At 36.0% G+C, this 22,316-nt stretch overlaps 1 protein-coding gene across 1 annotated transcript in view; it reads left to right on the top strand.

The window, feature by feature from the left end:
• The window catches only part of TBC1D22A (TBC1 domain family member 22A), a 210,441-nt gene that overhangs the window by 49,135 nt on the left and 138,990 nt on the right, over nt 1-22,316 (top strand). The window contains exon 8 of the mRNA XM_026868331.1: nt 246-360. Within this exon, the coding sequence (XP_026724132.1) occupies nt 246-360 (115 nt within the window). The remainder of the gene's footprint in view (nt 1-245; nt 361-22,316) is intronic.

Below are 22,316 nucleotides of genomic sequence, written 5' to 3'. Positions count from 1 at the left end.
TATATACTAGGTTGGTTTTAACCTGTGCCAATACCCTCAGAATGCTTCCTTTTGAAGAACTGAGAAGCTTCCTTGGCACTGGAAGTTAATTATGAATACCAGTGTCCACCTAAGTTTTTGTATGCATGCCTTTACACTAGTAACTGTCTGATATGAAATTGTCCTTGTATAATTTTCAAGTGCCTTGTTTAAAATGTGCTCATCACTTGATAAATTATCTCATAGGTTCTTTAACTCTTTTTCAGATCTTTGAAAGAATTTTGTTTATCTGGGCAATTCGTCATCCAGCCAGTGGATATGTTCAGGGCATAAATGATCTCGTTACTCCTTTTTTTGTAGTCTTCGTTTGTGAATATATAGGTAAGATTTGTCTTAATACAGAATTATGAATTGGTACTAGTTTTGGAATAGCATCTTCATTTTAATCTGAATAATGATTTTGGATTAACTAATCAAAGCATAATTTGATATATTAATTACAAGAATTTATGATAAAATTCTAAATCTGTATGGTTAGCTTTAAATATATACTGAGAAGCAATCAGACTAAGTAGTCAGTGGAGTTCAGGAATCTCAGTTTTTTATTTCACTACTGCTCCCCCCCCCCCAAAAAAAAAAAAAAAAAAAAAAAAGTTGCAGACAGTGTTATCTGGAAGCAGGGGAAAGAAACACAATGTAGGGTTTGCTTTGAAATTGATTTCTAGTTAAGAAGTGTTCAGCACTCCTGATGCTTCTTTTTTCATAGGTGTTTTTATTCTCTGTTTCTCTCTCTTCTAATTCACATTTTTTTGTGAGAACTTCTGAATTGTACACAAAAAATAATCAGGTGTTAAAAACCAAAACAAAACAGCGAACAAACCCAGACAACAATGGAAAAAAACCCCGTGAAACAAGGAAAGTTTTTAGATGAATGGTGGGGAGATTAACATAGAGGGAACCTACTAAACTGGACCTATGACTTGAAGGAATGGCAGCCTGGAATTAGGGTCTGAAAGTTAAGGCAGCACCAATCAAATATTTCTGGTTAAGAACTCTACTCTGCTGTGACTTACAACACTAGTAGCAGTAGCAGTGTAAAGAGCTGTATTTCTCTTGAGTTTGTGGCCTTATATGTGAGTATGCTTTTTGAAAACTTTTTTATTTGGCAAACTCTGATATTGGTTAAATGTTCATCTGTTACTAGAACATTATTCATATCTTAAATTTATAGATGAGTATTTAAGTCTTTATAAAAAAGAGTATGGCTAATCATTACTGATAATTCATTACTAATTTGGCTATAATTATGGATATAAAAGATAAGGTTAAACAGTAAAAGTGACAATGTAAATCCGGCTTGAATTAAAACTGTTTTCCTTGTATTTCTATTTGTCATACATACATACAATGAAAATGCACTTATATATGTAAACTTCAGAAATGCATTGTCATCTGGCTACTTCAGTGAGGCTGTGTATAGTGGATTTTTCCTACCTTCTCTATGCAATATATCTGTTGGTGTCTTAATCCAGATTGATTAGATTTAATGAAGGACAGGTTATCCTTGAGTGGATGATAGAGTATCCATTTACTCATTTGCATGACAACACCTCTGTTACTTAGTTCATTTCTTGTTTCATAGAGGGATATTTCATTGCTAAGCAACTAATGAGAACTACTGCTGCCTTCTCCCTAATCATCTCTTAACTAGGGTAGAGGCCTACTCCTGAGAGTACTTGCAGTTTCTGCCTTTTACTCCCTCATTTGAAAGATAATGAAAATGATCTTAATGATCCTAGAACAGTAGGGTCTTTAGTAGACTTTAGGGTTGTTAATTGAAAGAAGAAGTTCAAATGAGATGTGATTAGCGAATTGATATTCCATGTTAAATAGACCATTTAATTAATATGGTAAATAAGTTTGTCATATGGTAAATAAGTTTGTCTTTACTACTAACTTATATTTGGTGACCCTGGTGATTGTTAACGTATTTGCCAGTTTGTCAGTATTTTCATATTGGAGAGCATAGCAGTTCCAGTAAGTGTCCAGTGAAGAAAGGCAAAACTCAAAAACTAACAACTATAAAAAATATTTTGCCACTGAAAATGTATGAAACTCAGAATACTGTATTCTGAAAGCTCATTTAAAAGCTAATATCAATATAATAAGAAAAATGTCAAAATGAAGGTATTTTCTTTAATATAGTAGTGGTCCTGGCTAAGTGCTAAGAGCAGTTATTTCTCCCGGTGACATATAAAAACTTTCTGAGATTTGTCTTCAACTTTTTGATTTGAGTCTTTCTAATATATTCAAGTTACACTGAGTGATGCATTCAAGTCAGAATGAGTAAGAATGTACGTTTTACTTGAACTGGAATTGGAGACATTAAATTTATGAAATACCTAAAAAATCCTGAGATTTGTAATGAAATTATGGAAGGTTTTAGAACTCAATCTGTGAATTGTGCTTAAGTAATTTAGATAGAAATAAATGCAGAATTGCAGGTTTCCTAGCAAAAATGTTTAAGCTATTAGTGTATTTAATATTTACTCTAGTAATATTCTTTATCTTAGATTTTAATTCTTGATCTGATTTCTTGCTCTGATTTTAAGTGAATAGTCATTTGTACCTTAAATTGCTTTATTGCTTTCTTTTAACTATTGATTTTTGTATTTTTCTCAATGTAACTGAAGCCTTGTGTTGCATTTTTGAGTCACTTGGGTCCTGATTCATGCCATGTTTTATTTTAGGTCTTTCTAGAATTAAGACAGAGATTCTACAAGATTATTAAAGATTAATAATTTATTATTATTAAAAATGCCATTAATAGTAAATCTGTGCTGATTAGATCGTCTGATATGTCCTGATAATGTTTACACACAGTTACAGTTGTGTCAGATATTTTGTTGGGAGGAAAGCCATGTTTATTATAGGTTTATGACAACTAAGAGTGCCCTTAATCCTTAATTTTGCATAACAAGTGTATGATGCATTTATTATAGTGATGGGAGTCTTTCTGTTCTGCTGAACACATACAGAAACCATTTGGAAAAGTGTTTTTAAAGAACTTTTGAAGATACAAATGACATGTGTGGAAGTGATAATTTACTTGCTTAGTAAAACTTTTTTCATTCAAATCTGAATGCCAAAAAGTAGGTTTGTGGATCTTTTTATAAGGACTGAAGTCATAGATGTTTTGATGGTTTAGTATGGACTGAAGTACCTAATTTCAGAACATAGGTTCACACATTTAGAATAGATTGACTGACTGAATTTAGAGATTTAATATGTTAAATGATGAGAGCATTCTTTTAACCTTTTCAGCAGTGTAAGTATGATGAAAGTGTCATTTGGTAATGTCTCATTAGTTCCCCACTCTTCAATAGAAGCAGAGTACTGTAACATTTTCAGCAGGATAAAACTTGGTTGTCAAACCAAGTCAGGAGAGATACAACCTCAATCAAAGAAAATTTCAGAGGGAGTAGATACCGGCCCCTGATGTAATGCAGTAGTTTCAGATTAGAATTTCTGGTCTAAATTAGGAGACAGAGGAATTTATAATTTAGGTTTCTCATACAAAGTGATTGTGTGTGTCAATCTCAACATTTTTTCCCTGATAAATGCTAGAGATCTCTAAGATTATTCTGTCATAATATAACAGCTTTTTTTGAATTTCAAACACAAGTGGTATGGGAAAACTATTTTGTGCTTACTTCTAACCTCCTACATGACATAGCAGTGGTCTAACACATGTTGTCAGAACAAATAGTAATTACCATCAGGGCAGCTTTCCTGAAAGCTCTGTGTCTTGGTAGTGCATTAGTTTGTGTCAAAATGAATCTCATCCATGTGGATGCAATTCCAGAGGCATTTCTTTTTAGTAAGATTTACCATGTGACTGTTTGCTGACTTAATGTGGACAAGGAAATTTTGCACTGGATTGCAAGTCCTATTTCAAGTTGCCACACATATTGCTCTCATTGTAGACCTTCCTGTTGCCCTGAGTTGCTGTTGATCTACAATGTTTCCAGGTATTTTAAGTTGTGCTGCAGAGTTGCTTGTGTTTTCTTGCTCATGGAGTCAGCTATGCTTCACTACATCTGACATTTCAGTACTACATCTGCATTTCAGTAATTCACTGGGCTTTGTGTGTAGAACCACAGAGAAAACCTGGATTTGCTCACCATTGAGAGAGATGAAACCTCAAGAGAAACACCATTCATAATAAAGATGCATGTCAGACCATTTGCTGAGTAGAATGGCTGTGTCAGATCACTTTGAGATCCCTAGCAGTGTTGGATCAAGAGAAAATTAGGAGTTAGTAGGAAGTCAAGGGCAGAAAATGAACACTATCGTAGCACTTCATCATTTTATGTCAGGTAAAGAATGTCAAGAAAAATGAGGCTGCTGAAGACTGAAATGGCGATTGAGATATTGTCTGCAATCTTCTTGTAATAGAGGACCTTGAGACAATTTGAGGATGTTTACAAGAACTCATGAACGGAAAACTTTGGAAAGAGGTGTCTAAGCATTGTAAGTATTGTACTTGTAATCTTAAATCCTTTTATAGAAGGCATTAAATGCACATTCTGTTACCTAGTGTTTTTTAAGTTGATACTACCATGATTTTGTGGAATAATTAACCCAGGTCCAAATCCTAATGAGGCTGGGATGGCATTTAGTCCCAGACCAGTGTTACTGTGAGAACATAAAGGTTTTTTGCTTCTGGAAAAGCCATCATCTGCCTCTAGCTCCCTTGCTTACCTTTCTTTCCATTCCCTCTTGTGTCACAGGAAGTCTTCCTGTCCTTAAAATGAGATTTCATACTACTTCTTGTCATCTTTCCTTCCTTTTCAGGATATCTGCTGTGAATTACTAAATTTAAAACTATTAATTTTGTTTTTTCCATAGTTTGGATAGTTGAATGCTGCATCTAAAATTGTTATTTTCATAGTATGATTGGAGTAGTGTCTCAGAGCATTGTATTGTGGCTGTATCTGAGGTAATTCCTCAGTGTTTGTTTATAAAATGTGACAGTGTTGTCAATTTAGCAGAGACTTTTTTTAAGAGAGTTGTAATTTTTATGCAATAAGTAAATTTAGTTAAAATGTACATAAAACTGAATTTCTGAATGGTGAAGCAATAAGCCAGAGAGCAAAGAGTATTAATCCACTGACTCTAGAGAGCTGCTAGAAGATTTTCTCGTACTTAGAGGTAGAACGTAAAATTTCGTTCAGCTTGCATTATTTCCTTTACAAGACCAACCTGAAACCTTGATTGCTGCAGTATATAAATTAATCTGCAATAATTAATACTACTATCTAAACACCTAGATCTTTCTTACTCAGTTCCACCAATTCACTAGTCTGTGGAGAATTATGAATAGGGCTTGTGCATTGGGGTTTTGAGGAGATAAAGTAGAAAAGATGTAACATACTTGTAGTTATTCTACGTAGAAGAGACTGAGTGAAACCGAGGAGCTATAACTGGATTTTCTTTCTCCCAGGCCCTTCAAGTGGTTGGAGACTGACAGAATCATAATTGCTGTCTCCTGGTTTACCAGGAAAACAATACTGGAAAACCTCCTAGGGCAGAGTGCTCAGGAATATGAGGTATTTCTTCAGTTTGAGAGATGAAAATATTTTTATTTGCAGTTGTTGTATGTGCTTGAACTTTTCTGAGAATTTTGGCAATACACTTTGTAACAAACTTTTGTTTTAATGCTTTGCTTTGTTGAAATAAATACATGTTTTTGAACAATACTGTATTAAAATGTTTTTATTTACACATTTGTTTGAAATGACTTATGAAACTTTTGCAAACTAAATTTGCAGAAAAGCACTAGCGTGAAGCATAAATGATATCTTAACATTTTCTTGCAAGTTGTAAAAGTATTAAGAAGATGTTCCCTCATTGTTTAAAACCACTGTAATACTTGAACAAAAAACTATTAAAAATAATTTAAATCAGTCTTCTGTCATATGAGAATTCAATGTCACAAGTTCCATTTGATCATTTTAAATTTTCTCTCCTTAATGCAAGTTACCAGTAGTGTAGTTTCCAGGTGTATTTCAGTGCTGCCTCGTAGTATTTTCCATGGCTTTTTACAGTAATATTCATGATCTCAGTGAAGTTGACTGAAATTCTCATTAAAAATATTATTTGAAATATTATTTGAAAATTGAATGAAGTCTTGTTGTCTGTGTGATTTGGGTGGGCACGGAATGAAGACAGCTTACAAAAAACTCTCTTGAATTAAAATAAAGTCTTGAAAATACTGAAAACACAATTCCATCTTCTACGTAAGTCCAGAAAACATCATATACATTCCTCTGTAAAAGATCTGCAACATAGATGAGCTGCTTGGTGATCTGAAACTTTTGACTTACCTGTCAGTTCTCTTTGTGGCACTCTTTGCTTTCATAAATTATGAAACATGCAGTATATGCACACATACATGTACATAACTATGACATGACACAGAAATTGTTCAGCATTATCTTAGCTTGCTTTGAGATAACTGCTCTTCACTTTCTGAATTTCTAGGAATATGCTCCCTCACTCTCACTCTGTTGTCCAGTGAAAGTATTTAGAAAATGGTGCAGAATAGCTGAAGAAAGGGAGGACTATGATTAAGATAAAAAACATTTGCATTTGGTTTTAGATATTGGTGGCTGCTGCTTTTCACCATGGAAAAGGTGAAGAAGGTCCACAAGTAAAGAGATGTGTGTTATGCCTGTGCACAGTGCTGAGGACTTCCGTTGCAGTATTCTGTGCTGTGTGTGATTTTGACTGCAGTGGGGAAGCAGCTAGAAATGATAGATGCTGAAAGAGAGAGTCCTAACAGGATGCTTCTTAACTCATTATTAAATAGACTTTATGGAGCTAAATTGTGTTGTATCCTGTTTGTTTCTTATGATTTGGCTTGTTCTACTTTATTTAGTTAAAATTTAGTTTATTTAGTTTTCTATTTTATTTGTTCTACTTTATTTAGAAGCTTCCTGAGACCCTTTCATAGGTTTCATTTCCTCCTTGCATCATCTGTTTTATACCACCTAGCAGATTCTTCAGTTGGAATTCAACCATTCTTTTTGTGCAGAAAATACTAATTGCCCCATTTTTAAGTCACTGTAATTTTAGATTCTTATGTTTGTAATCCTGTTATAATTGTTCTTTGTGAGGAAGCAGTAGTGTATTCTGAGAATTTGTAATCACTTTAAGATATGTACATATCCTTCTGTAATCCAGAAGGTTATGGGTTTTTTCCAGTTCATTTAAATATTTTTGGGTTGTAGTGTAAAAAACCCAAATCTCCTTTGGGTAAGTTATATCGCATCAAAGGAGATAAAAATATAGACCTAAACTTTAGTGCTTTAAAAAAATGTTAGCACTCTTTTGAAGCACTTGGTTAGATTATATTTTTAAAGGGTTCATTTGTTTTTATGTATGTCTCACTTAAGAAAAATGAATCATTCACAATATCTGAGCAATTTTCTTTATTAATATATAATGTAGCTTTTCCATGCCTAATTGGGCAAAGAATGTACTCTTTTACATCCGTCTATTCACTTTAATCAAGGAGGAGAATTCATGTGAAAATAACTAGCAGTGAATTGGCTCAATTGTTTGTCAGCTGTCAGTGCTTTCTATAAGGTACTGCTCTGTCTAGGGCTGGTTAATAAAATAGTGTATTTGGAGGTATTGCAAACTGTAAGGAAAATTTGAATAGTAATAAGAGAACAGTTTATGAAGGGTTTGTGAATGGGAAAGAATGAAGGAGGGCAAATATGTCTGCAGGGCGTGAGGAATTGAGAGAATTGATTAATAGGGGACCAGTGAGCTATAAATTGCCTTTAATCTTTTGTTCCTTTTGTTTTTGTGTTTGAATATTTACTATAATTATTTACCTGGACAAATTCATCTTTATCTTTCAGCATGACTTGTTGAAGTATTAATTTTTTAGTTGTGGTTTGACTGATCTTGTAGTTCTGTCTTAGAGTTATCATAATGTTTTCATTTAAGGATTATTTTTTCATGTAGTTAAAATAGTAAAAGCCCTAATGAATGTAGTTGAGCCCAGGTATGCACTTTGTGTGTGGCTGTGTCAGAGTTGATTCCCTACTGTTTTTCTGGAGTTGCTTAACCTACTGGAAACCAGTGGTGGCATTTAGTATCAAATATATGAGTGAGTCTGTTTGCATAAGTTCTCTCCTAGTCTGCTTTGGTCAAAATGAGGTGATTTACGTATTTAATTAGTGGAGTACTAACCCAATTAGTGCTACCGGCATTTCTTGGAGTATAGTAACATTGAAAATATATTAATAATGAGCAGCTGAGCACACATCTACAAGTAACTGGTGTAGTTGGGTGATAGTATATCACCTTGTATATTTTACTTTTCAATATATTTCTTTCCCAGTAAGGGCTTGGAGCTGTGTGAATTAGATTATGTGCCGTAGAATTCATCTTCCAGATCCCATTTGCTGTTTCAAGAGGTCAATGTACCCTGCTTGTTCTAGCTTTATTTCACTGTTTCTTAAACTTAACGGTGGAACTGCATATTTGAGTATTTCCAAATCAGGTTTAGTTGGACAGAAAAGGGTTTGCTTGCCATGTGCTTAGATCACACAGCTAAATCAGGGCTTGCTGCTGTCAAGATGGGTAGATTTGCTTTCTTTTTTCTAACCCCAAACGTGCATTTCTGTCTTCTCTCTTTGTTGAACATCAGCTTTTCTCTGGCACAGTGGATCAGTTCAGTTAAACTGGCAGGAAAATAGTCCTGTAATGAAATGAATAATTTAACTTTCTGTTCTCATCTTGAGGATCAGAGATGAACATCAGCGCTGAAGTGGGGATAGGAGCACGTTAGGGAAGAAGGAAGAAACCAGATCTCTGTTTAATGACAGGTAGCTATTAGACTATTTTAGCTGTATTATTAAACTGCATACTCATTATAAGTCTTGGTGAATTCCATCTATTTTTTGATTAGCAAGTTAGGGAGCACTCATAAAAGCATCTCAATGGGCAGATGCAAGGTATGGCCACCCGCTTTTCTACTCTTTTTATTTTATAGTACTCTCTTGAATGGCCATGATTTGTTATAATAGACAATACTGTTTTACAAAATCAATCCTCTAACTTGGTGTTTCAATTTTGATTTCACTGTCTTCGTTATACTGTCAGATTTCCAAGCTAATTATAACAGTTCATCTGAAACGGTGGATGCATGGTGGATGTGTGGTTGCATCCAGTAGATTTCTTGGAGAAAGATTTGAGACTGAACAAGTTTTTATCAGTAACTGTCATAACCAAGCACTGTGAATATAAGCTTTCTAGTTGCCAGTTTCAACTTCAATGCTAAAATAAAATAAAAAAGAATTTGATACACGCACTTTTTTTAGTCCCCTGAAAGCCAAGCTTTGTCATCCTTTTTTTCCCCTATGTTATTTAGAATAGTTTTTAATGTTACTTCTGTTATGTTTTCTATAATCTTAATTCTTTTTTAAGTGGTTCCATTGATCTTTATAACCAAAGTATTAAAAGTTGTATCATACTGGTGGGATGGAGAAAATAACTCCAGTCATCTTCATGACCTCAACTGAAACAAAATTAAGTTCTTGACAATCCATCCAGGTAGCCACACAGATTGCAAAATCAAAATTTTTACTCTCACAAACTGGAACATATTTGAATAAAGTATGAATAAAGTGTGGGCTGTGATATCTTCTTTAGTTTGATTATAGATGTATAGTAGCCATAGCACTGGATATTTAACTCATAAGAGTGTGATAGTTGATGAAATGGGATGTACTCTCAGCTTCACTGTCAGGGAAAAATTAGCATGTTTTACTTTTTTTGTGGATACTTTTCAGAAAGGCTCCTATCTGTTTGAAGGGGAATAAGCCTAATTAAAGTGAGAATTATCTGGCTGTGGTTAACAATTGCTGTCAGAAGTGAAAAAGAGACATTAAGATTATCCTAGTAAGTATACCCAATTGCTTAATTGCATGGTATTTTTAGTTATCTGAGATAAAATTAGTTTTTTGAGTAATGATATTAATTGCTTGTAGTGTCTTATGAATTTTAGTTTAGAAAAAAGAAGCCAACCAAATCTGAGCCTCAACTCCAGACCCTGAAATTTTAAGGTGTATTAGTCTTTCAGACTTTTTTAAAGCTTTTAAATTGCCTTCAAAGAAAGGGCAGTCCACATAACTAAAGCGTGGATTATTGAATATTAATACTGAATGGAAAAAACCTAGTATATAAAGTATATATATGAAAGACGCCTTTGCAAAAAACAAAAAAGTAAATCATTAACAAGGAGTCGCTGTTATGTTCATGTAAAACTTAAAATGTGTGCAATTTAATGTTAGTAGTTATCAGGGGTGTTAGAATGCAGCTTATAAAACCATAACACTGAGTGTGTTTTATGCTGTAAAAATAGAGAAAGAAAAAAACACAAACCCAAGACCTGTTGAAAAAGAAAGTAATAATACTTCAGTTTTGTTATTAAATGAAATTTGTTGCATTTATTCTTTCATACTGCAGTTAGCAATCTAAATTCAAGTCTAGATGACAAGTGAGAAAGAACAGTTGTCACAGTTGTATTCACCTACTACTGTTTTATGAAGCTTCTCTTAAGTTTTCTCTTTGAGTTTTTGAAACAGTTTGCTTTCTATTTTCAAAGAGTGAAGTACACTTTATTATTGTTGCACTGATGTATAATGTTACTGTCTGCATTGTAGGTATTAAAGGTATTTTTGTAGACAAATAGTCTTCAGTAATGATGTCTGAGTTTTATAGATCTGAACTGTTCAACATAGTTTTGTGTGAAAATTAGAAAAATTTCAGGATGAGGATTTGGTTTAAAATTTTTCTTATGAGATTCTATTTGTTAAATAAGAGAAGTACATATTTGTTTTTCACTTATGAAGTATTTTCTTTATTCCTTTGTGCTTATACTAATTTCATAATGTCCTAAAACAAACTGAAATTATATATTTCTCTAGGAACAGTTCTTCAGTGTAGTCTCTCTGATTTCTTTATCTGATGCAATTTAATCCAATTTTTATAAATAAAGAAGTGTTACAGGAAAGATACTTTAATCTATTTTAAAAGCTTTTCCTAACTTTTGTTGTTCTAAGGTAAATTAAATATGGTAATAAGAGGAATAGAAAAGTTAGACAAAATGGAAAATGGTGGATTTGTACTAAGACTACATTAGAGGTTACTCAGGTATTTAATATTTGAAAAAGTAAATTATGTCTTATGTATATAACTTTGCAGGAAAACTGTGTTATATTAAAAAAGTAACTTCCCCCTTTTCAGGAGAAGAGAGGGGAAGAACGTGTTTTAAAAAAAAGAAGGAAAACCCCCCAAACTTCCTTTTTTTTTAAAAAAAAAAAATTGTTCTAAAATGTCAGCATTATATTGGTAGGACTTTGAATCAAAGGGAAGGATGTTTATGTACTTAAGAAGAAAATATTTGAGTCTTTTAGACTTGTCATGTTAGGAAATGCTCCTCCTTTTTCAGAGAGGCATCTGCATACTAAATGGGTGTGCTCTGAGTCCTAAAGGTGTCACTTTAACTTACCTAAAAAGGTATTTCAAAGCAGTGGTATTTCTAATTATCATAGTGCAATATTTTTAATTGGAAGTATAGTAAGCAACAGTTGCTCTATTTTTGATCTGTTTGGCTGACAAACTTTTAAAAAAAGTGTCTAAATGGATTAAGAAAGATTGACTACAGAGAAAAACTATAAGAGTACCTATTGAAGAAGCAAACACCTACTATCAAAGAGTAAAATAAACATCAGACAAAGGATTTATCAGATTTAATGGTTTCTAATAACTGTGGTAGTAATTACTTCCAGGTATCACTATTTGATTTCGTTGTTTTTATCTTAGAGATGTTGCTGCATATGACTGGCTTCATTGTTAAATAGAGAAATAAATGAAAATTTTTAATCTTTTTCTTTGTTGACATAAGATAGTAACTGAAAAAATGCAATTTCCATTTCGTATTTTTTTTTTTGAGTCATTTATGACTGTAGGCATAGGATTACTTTAATCTTCCCACTCTTCCTAACATAGTATCTTGTTCTAGTACAAAAGTTTCTTATTGGCTGTTAGGGCAAAAATAACTGGATTATATTTCCTTAAATGTAAAGCTGCTTGCTATCTGTTTTTGTGTTCTCCACATTACTGTCAGTGGAATTATCTGCAGATGTGGTTTGAGGTTTTTGCTTGGGGTTTTTGGTATGTGTTTGGGTTTTTTTAAATCTTTTTATGCTTCTGAATCACATGAAAGAAGAGTGTGTTGAGAATACTGATCAGTATATTACAATGTACAGTCCAGCCTCTTATTTATTATCTGCAGTAAAGCTGTGGTGTGAAGACTTTTCTGGAAAGCAGAATCAAAATGTGAAGAATGGGAAGGAGTTTATTAAGCCCAGGATGTTAAATCTCCTTTTAGATGACTATCGTGGTTTTATATTTTGGAGGAACTGCCAGGTAGAAACTTGAAAGGTACTAATAAAAATTTCTTCCATCATATCAGTGTGAGGAAGCCTGTCAGTCAGAAAGTGTGACAGAGGTGTGAAGGGAACCTATGAAATGTTACCTCATAGCAGGGGAACTATATGAGGTAACTGAAGCTAAGATGCTTCTCCAAACCCTGTATTATGGGCAGAATCAGGGGAATTCTTTGGAGCTTTTGCTATAGGTGATGTACAGAACAAATCTTTAAATTTGTAAGAAAAGTCTAAGGTCAAATAGACTAGTCAAAGCTTTCTATTAAGATGACATTAATGTTTCTGTAATATGGTAATACCTCATAAACCATGAAAGCAGCTTTTGTGTTTGTAAATATGTCTTGTGTTCTTCTCCCTAATAAACCAGTTGGTGTGACAAGATACAAATTAATTCTATAAACTCTGCCTTGTTTTTGTTTTTTTTTTTTTTTCTGACTATGTGTTTGTTGGTTGTTTCTTTTTTTCTGACTATACGGTATCAGCTCACTAAGAGATTCATCTGGTTTGAGTTCTTCAGCATGCTACCTTCTGTGTCTTACTAGAGGAAGTCTTCAAGACCTTTAAGTTACATTAATTTGATTTTATATTGTGATTAAATGCACACGTTACAAAAGAGCTGAGTTAGCATAGTTATATTAGTTTGTCTTATTTCTCTGCTGACTGGTGAGCAGAATTGCTTCTTAGACTATAGGTTGTCTCGGCTGTCTCTGTTCCTCCTGAAAGTTTATTTCACATCATATTACTACTACCAGGCATTTCCGTTCTCTCCAAGAAAGTCTGTGAGGTCATAACAGTTGCTCCATTGGCTATGTGAGATTTTTTAATTTTTTTTTCTTAAGCAATGTTTACTGTGAGGTGGTGAGATCCTGGAACTGGATTGCCAGAGAAGTTGTGGATGCCCTGTTCCTGCCAGTGTTCAAGGCCAGGTTGTTCGGGGCTTTGAGCAACCTGTTCTAGTGGAAGGTGTCCCTGCCCATGGCAGGGGGTTGGAACTAGGTGATCTTTAAGATCACTTCTAACCCAAACCATTCTATAATTTTATACTGTTCTTCAGATGGTGATCCATGATCTTGCTTGTGTTTTACTTCAAGTGCCTTGGGTAGTTTAGACCTTAATAGGGATTTTCTTCTGGCCTAGTATCTAACTGTACTCTGTATTAAATATCATTTTACAGTTTCATAAGAAAAAACAAGCTCAAAACTTCTGTCATTAGTAATCAGAATAAATCAGAACTAGTAATTGAGTTTAAGTATTCAGGGTTTTCAAGTAGCTCTCAGATTTGTCCGTTAAATCACAGTCTTTTTGTATTATTCAAGCATTTACTTCTAGCTATTCTGTTTGTTTTTGTTTGTTTTTTTCTTTGAGGTATGGTAAAAAGTTATTGAGGAAAAAGTAATTTTATTCACCATGTATATAAAAATAAAATTCTGCTAATGAAAGTCCTGTTTTAGTGCATAGGGGGATGTTTAAGTGTATAAATGTGGTGACTGATGTGGATTTTAATTATCTATTTTTAAAGTTTGTTTTGCATCTGTATGTGTATTTCTAAATTTTTTAATGCATCTGTCTAAACAAGATTTATTTCATGATGCTTAATGCACGCTCCCAGAATTTTAAGAATTAAATTAATTTGCTAATATGAATGTTATCTTAAAAAGTAATACATTTCTATTAAGTTGCAATACCTTTTGTGGTTTATGTTGTTTCATTTTTGAAGGCAATTAAGAAACTAAATAGGCTTGTACTGTGAGGAAGTTATGAGAGGTTAGTGAAAAGTATTTTATTTGAAACTACAAACTGGAAATGTTGGGTCATGGAAATAAATGGAAAACAAGATCTTGAATAATGGTAGAAGTAGTAAAATGAAATTGAAGAGAAACCAGAAGATTTCTGCAGGTGTAAAAATGAAAAAAAATGTGAAGAAGTTAATTATAATTAATATAATATAGGAGAGATATTTATTCCATGGGGAGCAGAAAATTTATTTCTGGCTTGTGCATTTGTTTTGCTCTCCCCATGGTCTCCATATAGGTATAATTAATGATCGTCTTTCTGTAGTGAAGCAGCACAGAGGTGGTTACACTTTCAGATCTATATCTTCTCAAGCATGCTTTCCAACAGACTGGGAAGTTATTTTAATGGCTTTTGGCATCCAAATATCACAACTTCGTATTTTTATTATGAAGTAAATCACAGGAAGGAAAGTTTTTTTTAAAAAAAATTACTTAAGCAACAATAACATACTGTACAAATGTCAGAAATGTAACATTCAGATACTGTTGTGTATACATCAGTAGCATTTGAAGATCTAAGAGGTTTTCAAATTAGATGGAGCAGTGCCTTAAACATAGCTGTAAACAGCTTTTGTGACTTATTTTCAGTGAGATATATGGTTAGTTAATAACGTATAGATTTCAATCCAATCCAGATACAGTTTTCGGAAGTTTGTATGCTGAAACTTTTGCTTTTGCAAACCTATTTTAATCATAGTAAGCATAAAGTAATTGGGCTTTTTCATCAGCATGGGTTTTTTTGCTTGTTTTTAAATTGGGAAATCTGAAAATTCTAGTTTCTACTTTAATATGTGGAAAACAAATTATAAAGCAGAAATGAAAAATTAAGTACTTGAGCACAACAAACAAAAAGAGAAAGTTTTTTGCCAATTTTTCTTGTATATGTTTTAGTTGCCTTATTTTACAGAAAATATTTAATGCTTTTATAGTACATTAGTTTTGCTAATGCAATACTTTAAAAAATATTATCTTATGAATTGTATTTTAATCAAAGATGTTTTCTGAACTGATTTGTTTGTTCCATCTTTAATCATGAGATAAAAATTTAATTTATTACAGTACAACTGGAATTTAAGGACAGTACCTTTCTTACGGTAATGTAAGGGGGAAAAAAAAGGAACTGTACTATTATTTTTGAATAAATAGAACAGGTTTTTTTCCTAGAGATTGTACTGTGTGTTATGATTATTTTTTTATTTTTATGATAAATACCCGTGCAGTATGTAAAAATATTGTTGAATCTCATGGCTTTTTTTTTGCCACAGTTGCATGTGTAGCAGTTTCATTAGGGACCTGCACAGTAGATTGAGATAGTTAAGGAATACATTCAGCAGTTAAGCAAAATAAATAGTGTTGCCTGTGCTGCCTGTGCAGTCAGAGTTAATTCTTCTCAGATTGTCTTCTTTTAATTCAGTGTATGCAATTTGTGATAGAAAGTGCAAATAATGGATGGTACTTATGTTCTCTTGAAATAAGGCAAGAAGTTTGTAAGGTGTGTTTCTCTCTTATTAGCTGTGAATGACATGGGAGATAAAAAAATAAGGAAGCATGTAATTTTGATTATGAAATTTTACCAATATTACATAATTTGGATTTGCTGCAGATTGCCACTGTCATAGATTTGTGAATGTGGTGTCAGTGAAGAGCAGTTATTTCCCCTGCCATCCACTTTTCTTTGCGAATTTATTTAGTTGTTCAGTTCAATGACAGTAATAGGTTAAAGTAAAAATTTCTTCATGAGTGGGTGAATTTACACTTGTATAGAGTTATTGTCATATGTAAATGATTGTTGAGCTTACTTGACAGCAGCAAATTTTTCAGTTTTACATCACTGAAAAAATTAAATTTCTGAATTAAAAAGAAATTATATTTGCATACAATTTCTTGGATAATTTGTATTACTTTAACATTTATACAAGTTACAGTTGAACCTTTAGCCTGGTTAAGTAATCCAGGTAACTTATTAAACATATTACTGTTTATGGGATTGTTCAAATGAGTTCTCTTTGCCTACCTTCTAAGTAATTAATGTGCAAGACAATTTCTTTTTTACAAGTAGTTTCAGATAACAAGTATTAATTTTTATTGTTTTAAAAATTCACCCTTGCATATATTAACTGTTTTTTTTATCTTTTAAAAACACTTTGGCCTTTAATGCAGTTGATTTTTTTTTTTTTTCCCTGTCCAGTATATAATTCCTTTAAAAATCTACATTAATTTATATATTCTTTCTGAAGGCTCTTTCATTTTAAAAAATACAGTGATAGAGTGACTGTCTCTAAAACAGCTCTGTAATCAGTCGCACACCTTAACACAGGCAAGGCCTGTGTTCCTGAGGCTTGCTTTAGACTTGTTTGACCACACTATGGTCCATTCTTGCTGGTTTGTGTTCTGCATGTTTGTGTGTATGTGCGTACATAGGCTTGGTGCTTCAAAAAATTGAGTAAGTGCAAACTAGATAATTTAAAAATGTGATTTGGGAGATATGTTCAACCTTTAATCTTTCATTTCTTATTCTCCAAGCATATTTTGTGTTTCTCAGGAAACTCTCTTATCAGACATTCTAAGAAAATGCTCCTGAGCATCCTGTGCTCATCATGCATACTGGATACTAATTATTAGTCCTGTAACTTGATACCACATGCACCACTTCTCCCTGGCAATCTGTTTTGGTTGACAGTAGCAAACCTACTGAAGTGATTACTCTGAGAATTTGTACTGAATGTTGTGTTCTTTGTTGTTGCTAAAATACGTTTTTAAGAAGAGCTGTTACAAGCTTTGAAGACTCCTGATTCCCAATAATGTCATACTTAAGGATGTGGCTTACACCTTTTTTTTTCTAAATGTAAACTCTGCTGGACAGATTTCTCACCTGTAAAGGATTGCCAGTCTTGTATTTGGCATTATACAAATTCTATGGACCAAAGACCTGTTGGTGCCATCTAGTTTACTTGGTTTTCTTTTGTACCCTGTTTTGATTGTAGAGCTGTTGAAGTAGTAAAGATCTTTCTTATATCTGAATTGTTGAGCAGTAATCTTGGTCTGCAGCCTATGAAAAACTAAAGTCTTTTGTTGAATTTGCAACATAACCTGACCACTTCCTTATTTTTCAAATAAGTTTATAATTCTTAAAACCAGGCCTGTTTATGTCTAGATGTGTGCAGTGGGTTATGAATAGGAATTAAGGCCAAGTTCTGGACGACGTAGTGTGGAGAAAAAAAATTGCCATTAAAATCTGGTTTAGTGTCTTGGTTTCGACCAGGATGGAGTTAATTTTCATTGGAGTATTTCATACCACATGATGTCATGCCCAGGTAGGCAGTCTTGCTCTGCTCTCAGGGTCTGTCTCTCCTACGTACGCCGTGACCGTCTGCTCGTCTCTCTGTGGTGTTGTTTTGGGGGGATGGTCACCACACTCGGTAAGCCACTGTTTCATTTTACTCATTTTCTTTTTGAACTCACTATTGTTACTGTTGTTCTCTCGTTATATTTAGTAAATTTTTTCTTTTTATTCAAGCCATGAATTCTCTTCTCTTGTCCCTCCCCTATCTTACCAGAGTGGGGAGGGGGAGGTGAACGGCTGGCCATATGGCATCAGACTGGCAGTTGAGTTCAAACCTCTACAGTTTTTGGTGCCCAACGTGGGACACAAGGCTTTTTCTTTTTATTTGAGACAGCAACAAAATGGGTAAAATGTGTGCTGTTGCTCACAGTTAGTGAGAGGTTGGTTAAGGTTTTGTTTCTGTTGTATTGTGTGATGCTCATCTATGATAGCATGTGGTCATCAGTCCTGGGGCTATTTACAGCTGTGTTTGAGAAATTTTGGGAGTTCAAATATCTTTGGAATGTTGATAAAAACATGTTTGCCGTGATGTTCGGAGTTAGTGTTTTCCTGCCTGTGGTTCATATTTTGTTTATGGTTAAGCTTCTTTTTAAGAGTAACCAAATAACAGAAACTTCAGCCACTACAAGTCTGAGGACAGGCGCTGCAGCTGAGCCAGAGAACCAACCCATGATGATGTCAGTTGCTCCCATACAGAAGAAGAAACACACAAAAAAATCACCTGGCAGTGTACAGGGTGATGATGAACCAGGCCCATCACTAGAAGAAGGAGAAGGCAGAGCTAGTGATAGTCACCCAATCCTTGTCCTTGAGTGAGTTGTGAGACATAAGAAAAGTTTACAGCCACTAGACAGCTGAGCAACTTGTTAGTTGGCTGCTCTGATGCTGGGATAGCACGTGTAACTATAGGGCAGGAAGGCGAGGCAGCTGGAATCCCTGTCTAGGCAAGGGAGCATGGGCAAAGCCATTGGAAAGGAGACACAAAATCTTAGTCTCTGGAAGCGACTTTTGTCAAGTGTGAGGGAGAATATCTATTCAAGGATGACTTGACATGTCGACCAAGTGAGTGGACCACTATGGAGAGAGGCATTCGATATTTGAGGGAGTTAGCTGTACAGGAGACAGTTTGCTATGACCCAGATAATGCACAGCTACCCACAGATCCAGATGAAGTCCAGTGCACCCGGTCCATGTGGCAGAAATTTGTACGGAGCACACCATCATCATATGCCAAAGCTTTAGAAGTAATGGACTGGAGAGATGAAGAGGGACCAACAGTGGAAGAACTGGCTTGACGACTACGACATTATGGATAAAGTGTCTCTTCCCCTGTGATCGTGGCTGTGAAACAATTATTTCAAGATGTCCGGTAACCTAAGGAGAACATGTCCTCCTCCCCACCTGCGCAGAGCAGAATCTTGGCTATTAGAAGCAATCGTTTCTCTACTCGAGAGAACCAGTACACACCATGGAGGAAGCTGTGGCATTGCCTGCATGGAGAAGACATGAAGAAATGGGATGGAAAACCTCCCTACCTCCTAGAAAAGCAGGTATGTGAGCTGGAAGGAAGAACAAGTACAGAACGTCATCCTTTCAGGAGAAATGCTGCTCTGGTTTCCAGTAATCAAGTGCCCAAACAGAGCAGAAAGGTTGATTTTGTTAATGAATCCTATGAGAAGAACTCCTGAGTTGTATTCACAAGTGAGTGATCAAGATGAGACTGAAACCCGTGCACACCACACTAACCCATTTGTCATTATTGGGTGTTATGACCAACATTAGAGGGGCCCTGCCTCCAGCCAGGCGAGGATAGGGACAACCACGTTTACTGGACTGTGTAGATTTGATGGCCTGGCACATCTGACGTCCAGCAGTATAAAGCTCTAGGGGACACTGGTGCTCAGTGCACCCTAATGCCATCGAATTTTCAAGGGTCAGAAACTGTTTGTATTTCAGGAGTGACAGGGGTGTCTTAACAGCTGACTGTATTGGAGGCCAAAGTGAGCCTAAGGGGAAAAGAGTGGGAAAAACACCCCAGTGTGACTGGTCCAGAAGGTCCATGCATTTATGGCATAAATTATCTCAGAAGAGAGTATTTTAAGGACCCAAAAGTGTATCAGTGAGCTTTTGGTATAGCTGCCTTGTAAACAGAAGGCATTAAACAGCTGTCTGTGTTACCTGGTCTCTCAGAGGATCCTTCTGTTGTGGGATTGCTGAGGGTCAAAGAACAGGTGCCAATTGCTACTACAACTGACGGCAATACCGCAGCAACCGAGACTCTGCAATCCCTATCCATAAGCTGATTCATCAACTAGAGAGCCAAGGAGTCATCAGCCAGACACGCTCTCCCTTTAACAGCCCCATATGGCCAGTGAGAAAGTCTAATGGAGAGTGGAGACTGACAGTGGTCTATCGTGCCCTGAATGAAGTCACGCCACAGCTGAGTGCTGGCGTGCCAGACATGTTAGAACTTCAGTATGAACTTGAGTTGAAGGCAGCCAAGTGGTACGCCACAATTGATATGGACAATGCATTTTTCTCCATCCCTCTAGCAGCAGAATGCAGGTGAAGGTTTGCTGTTACCTGGAGGGGTGTCCAATACACCTGTAATCGACTGCTCCGGGGGTGGAAACAGCCCCACCATTTGCCATGGACTGATCCATGCTGCACTGGAACAAGGTGAGGCCCCAGAACATTTACAATACAGTGATGACATAACTACATGGGTAATACAGCAGAAGAAGTTTTTGAGAAACGGGAGAAAATAATCCAAAACATTCTGAGAGCCGGTTTTACTATAAAGCATAGTAAAGTAAGGGAGGAACTTGCACAAGAGATCCAGTTTTTAGGAGTAAAATGGCAAGATGGACATCATCAAATTCCAAAGGAGGTGATTAATAAAATAACAGCTATATCCCCACAGAAAGGAAACATAAGCTTTCTTTAGGTGTTGTGGGTTTCTGGAGACTGCACATTCCAAATTACAGTCAGATTGTAAGCCCTGTCTATCAAGTGACCTGGAAAAAGAATGATTTTATGTGGGGCCCGGAAAAACGACAGGCTTTTGAACAAATTAAGCAGCAAACGGTTCATGCAGTAGCCCTCGGGCCAGTTCAGACAGGGGAAGATGTTAGGAATGAGCTCTACACTGCAGCCGGGAAGAATGGCCTTACCTGGAGTGTCTGGCAGAGAGCAGCAGGGGAGACCTGGGGTCAGCCCCTGGGGTTTTGGAGTCAGGGATACAGAGGATCTGAGGACCACTACACTCCAACCGAAAAGGAGATACTGGCAACATCTGAAGGGGTCTGAGCTGCTTCGGAGGTGATCAGGACTGAAGCACAGCTCCTCCTGGCTCCCCGGCTGCCAGTGCTGGGCTGGATGTTCAAAGGGAGTGTCCCCTCTACACACCATGCAACCGATGGCACGTGGATTGAATGGGTTTCATTAATCACACAGTGGGCTCGAATAGGGAGCCCCAGCCATCCAGAAGTATTGGAAGTGATCACAAACTGGGCAGAAGGCAAAGATTTTGGAATGGTGCCAGAAGAAGAGGTAACACGTGCTGAAATGGCCCCACCATCTAATAAACTACTGGATAATGGGAAGCGCTATGTCCTGTTCACTGATGGGTCCTGTCGCATTGTGGGGAAATATTGAAGGTGGAAGGCAGCTGTGTGGAGCCCCATACAACGGGTCAGTGAAGCTGCTGAAGGAGAAGGTGAATTGAGTCAGGTCGCAGAGGTGAAAGCCATCCAGCTGACCTTGGATATCGCTGAGCGAGAAAGGTGTCCAGTGCTCTGCCTCTGTACTGACTCATGGACGGTGGCAAATGCGCTGTGGGGGTGGTTACAGCAGTGGAAACGGAGCAACTGGCAGCGCAGGGGCAAACCCACCTGGGCTGCTGAATTATGGCAAGATACTGCTGCTCGGGTAGAGAATCTGGTTGTGAAAGTACGCCACGTAGACGCTCATGTACCCAAAAGCCAGGCCACTGAATAACATCAGAACAACCAACAGGCAGATCAGGCTGCTAAGATTAAGGTGTCTCAAGTAGATCTGGACTGGCAATATATGGGTGAACAATTTCTGGCTCACTGGGCCCATGACTCCTCAGGCCTTCAGGGCAGAGATGCAACATATAGATGGGCCCGTTACCGAGGGGTGGACTTCACCATGGATGCTATTGCACAGGTAATCCATGAATGTGAGATATGTGCTACGATCAAGCAAGCCAAACGGTTAAACCCATTTGGTATGGAGAATGATAGTTAAAATATAAACATGATGAGGCCTGGCAGATTGATTATGTCACTCTCCCACAAACTCAGCATGGCAAACATTATTTGTTTATAGTGGTGGAAGCAGCTACTGGTTGTTTGGAAACTCATGCTGTACCCCGTGCCACTGCCCAGAACAACATTTTAGGCCTTGAGAAGAAAGTCTTATGGCAGCATGACACACCAGAAAGAATTGAGTCAGATAATGGGACACATTTCCAGAACAACCTCATAGACACTTGGGCCAAAGAACATGGTATTGAGTGGATATATCATATTCCTTACCGTGCACCAGCCTCTGGGAAAATTGAGCGATACAATGGATTGCTGAAAACTACACTCAGAGCAATACGTGGTGGAACTTTTAAACTGGGACACACATTTAGCAAAA

This window comes from Athene cunicularia (genome assembly GCF_003259725.1).
Source record: "Athene cunicularia isolate RWA chromosome 1 unlocalized genomic scaffold, athCun1 chr1_part2, whole genome shotgun sequence".
NCBI classification, from domain to species: Eukaryota; Metazoa; Chordata; class Aves; order Strigiformes; family Strigidae; genus Athene; species Athene cunicularia.
The sequence above is the reverse complement of the archived record's forward strand: the minus strand, read 5'-3'. Positions and strand labels throughout refer to the sequence as shown.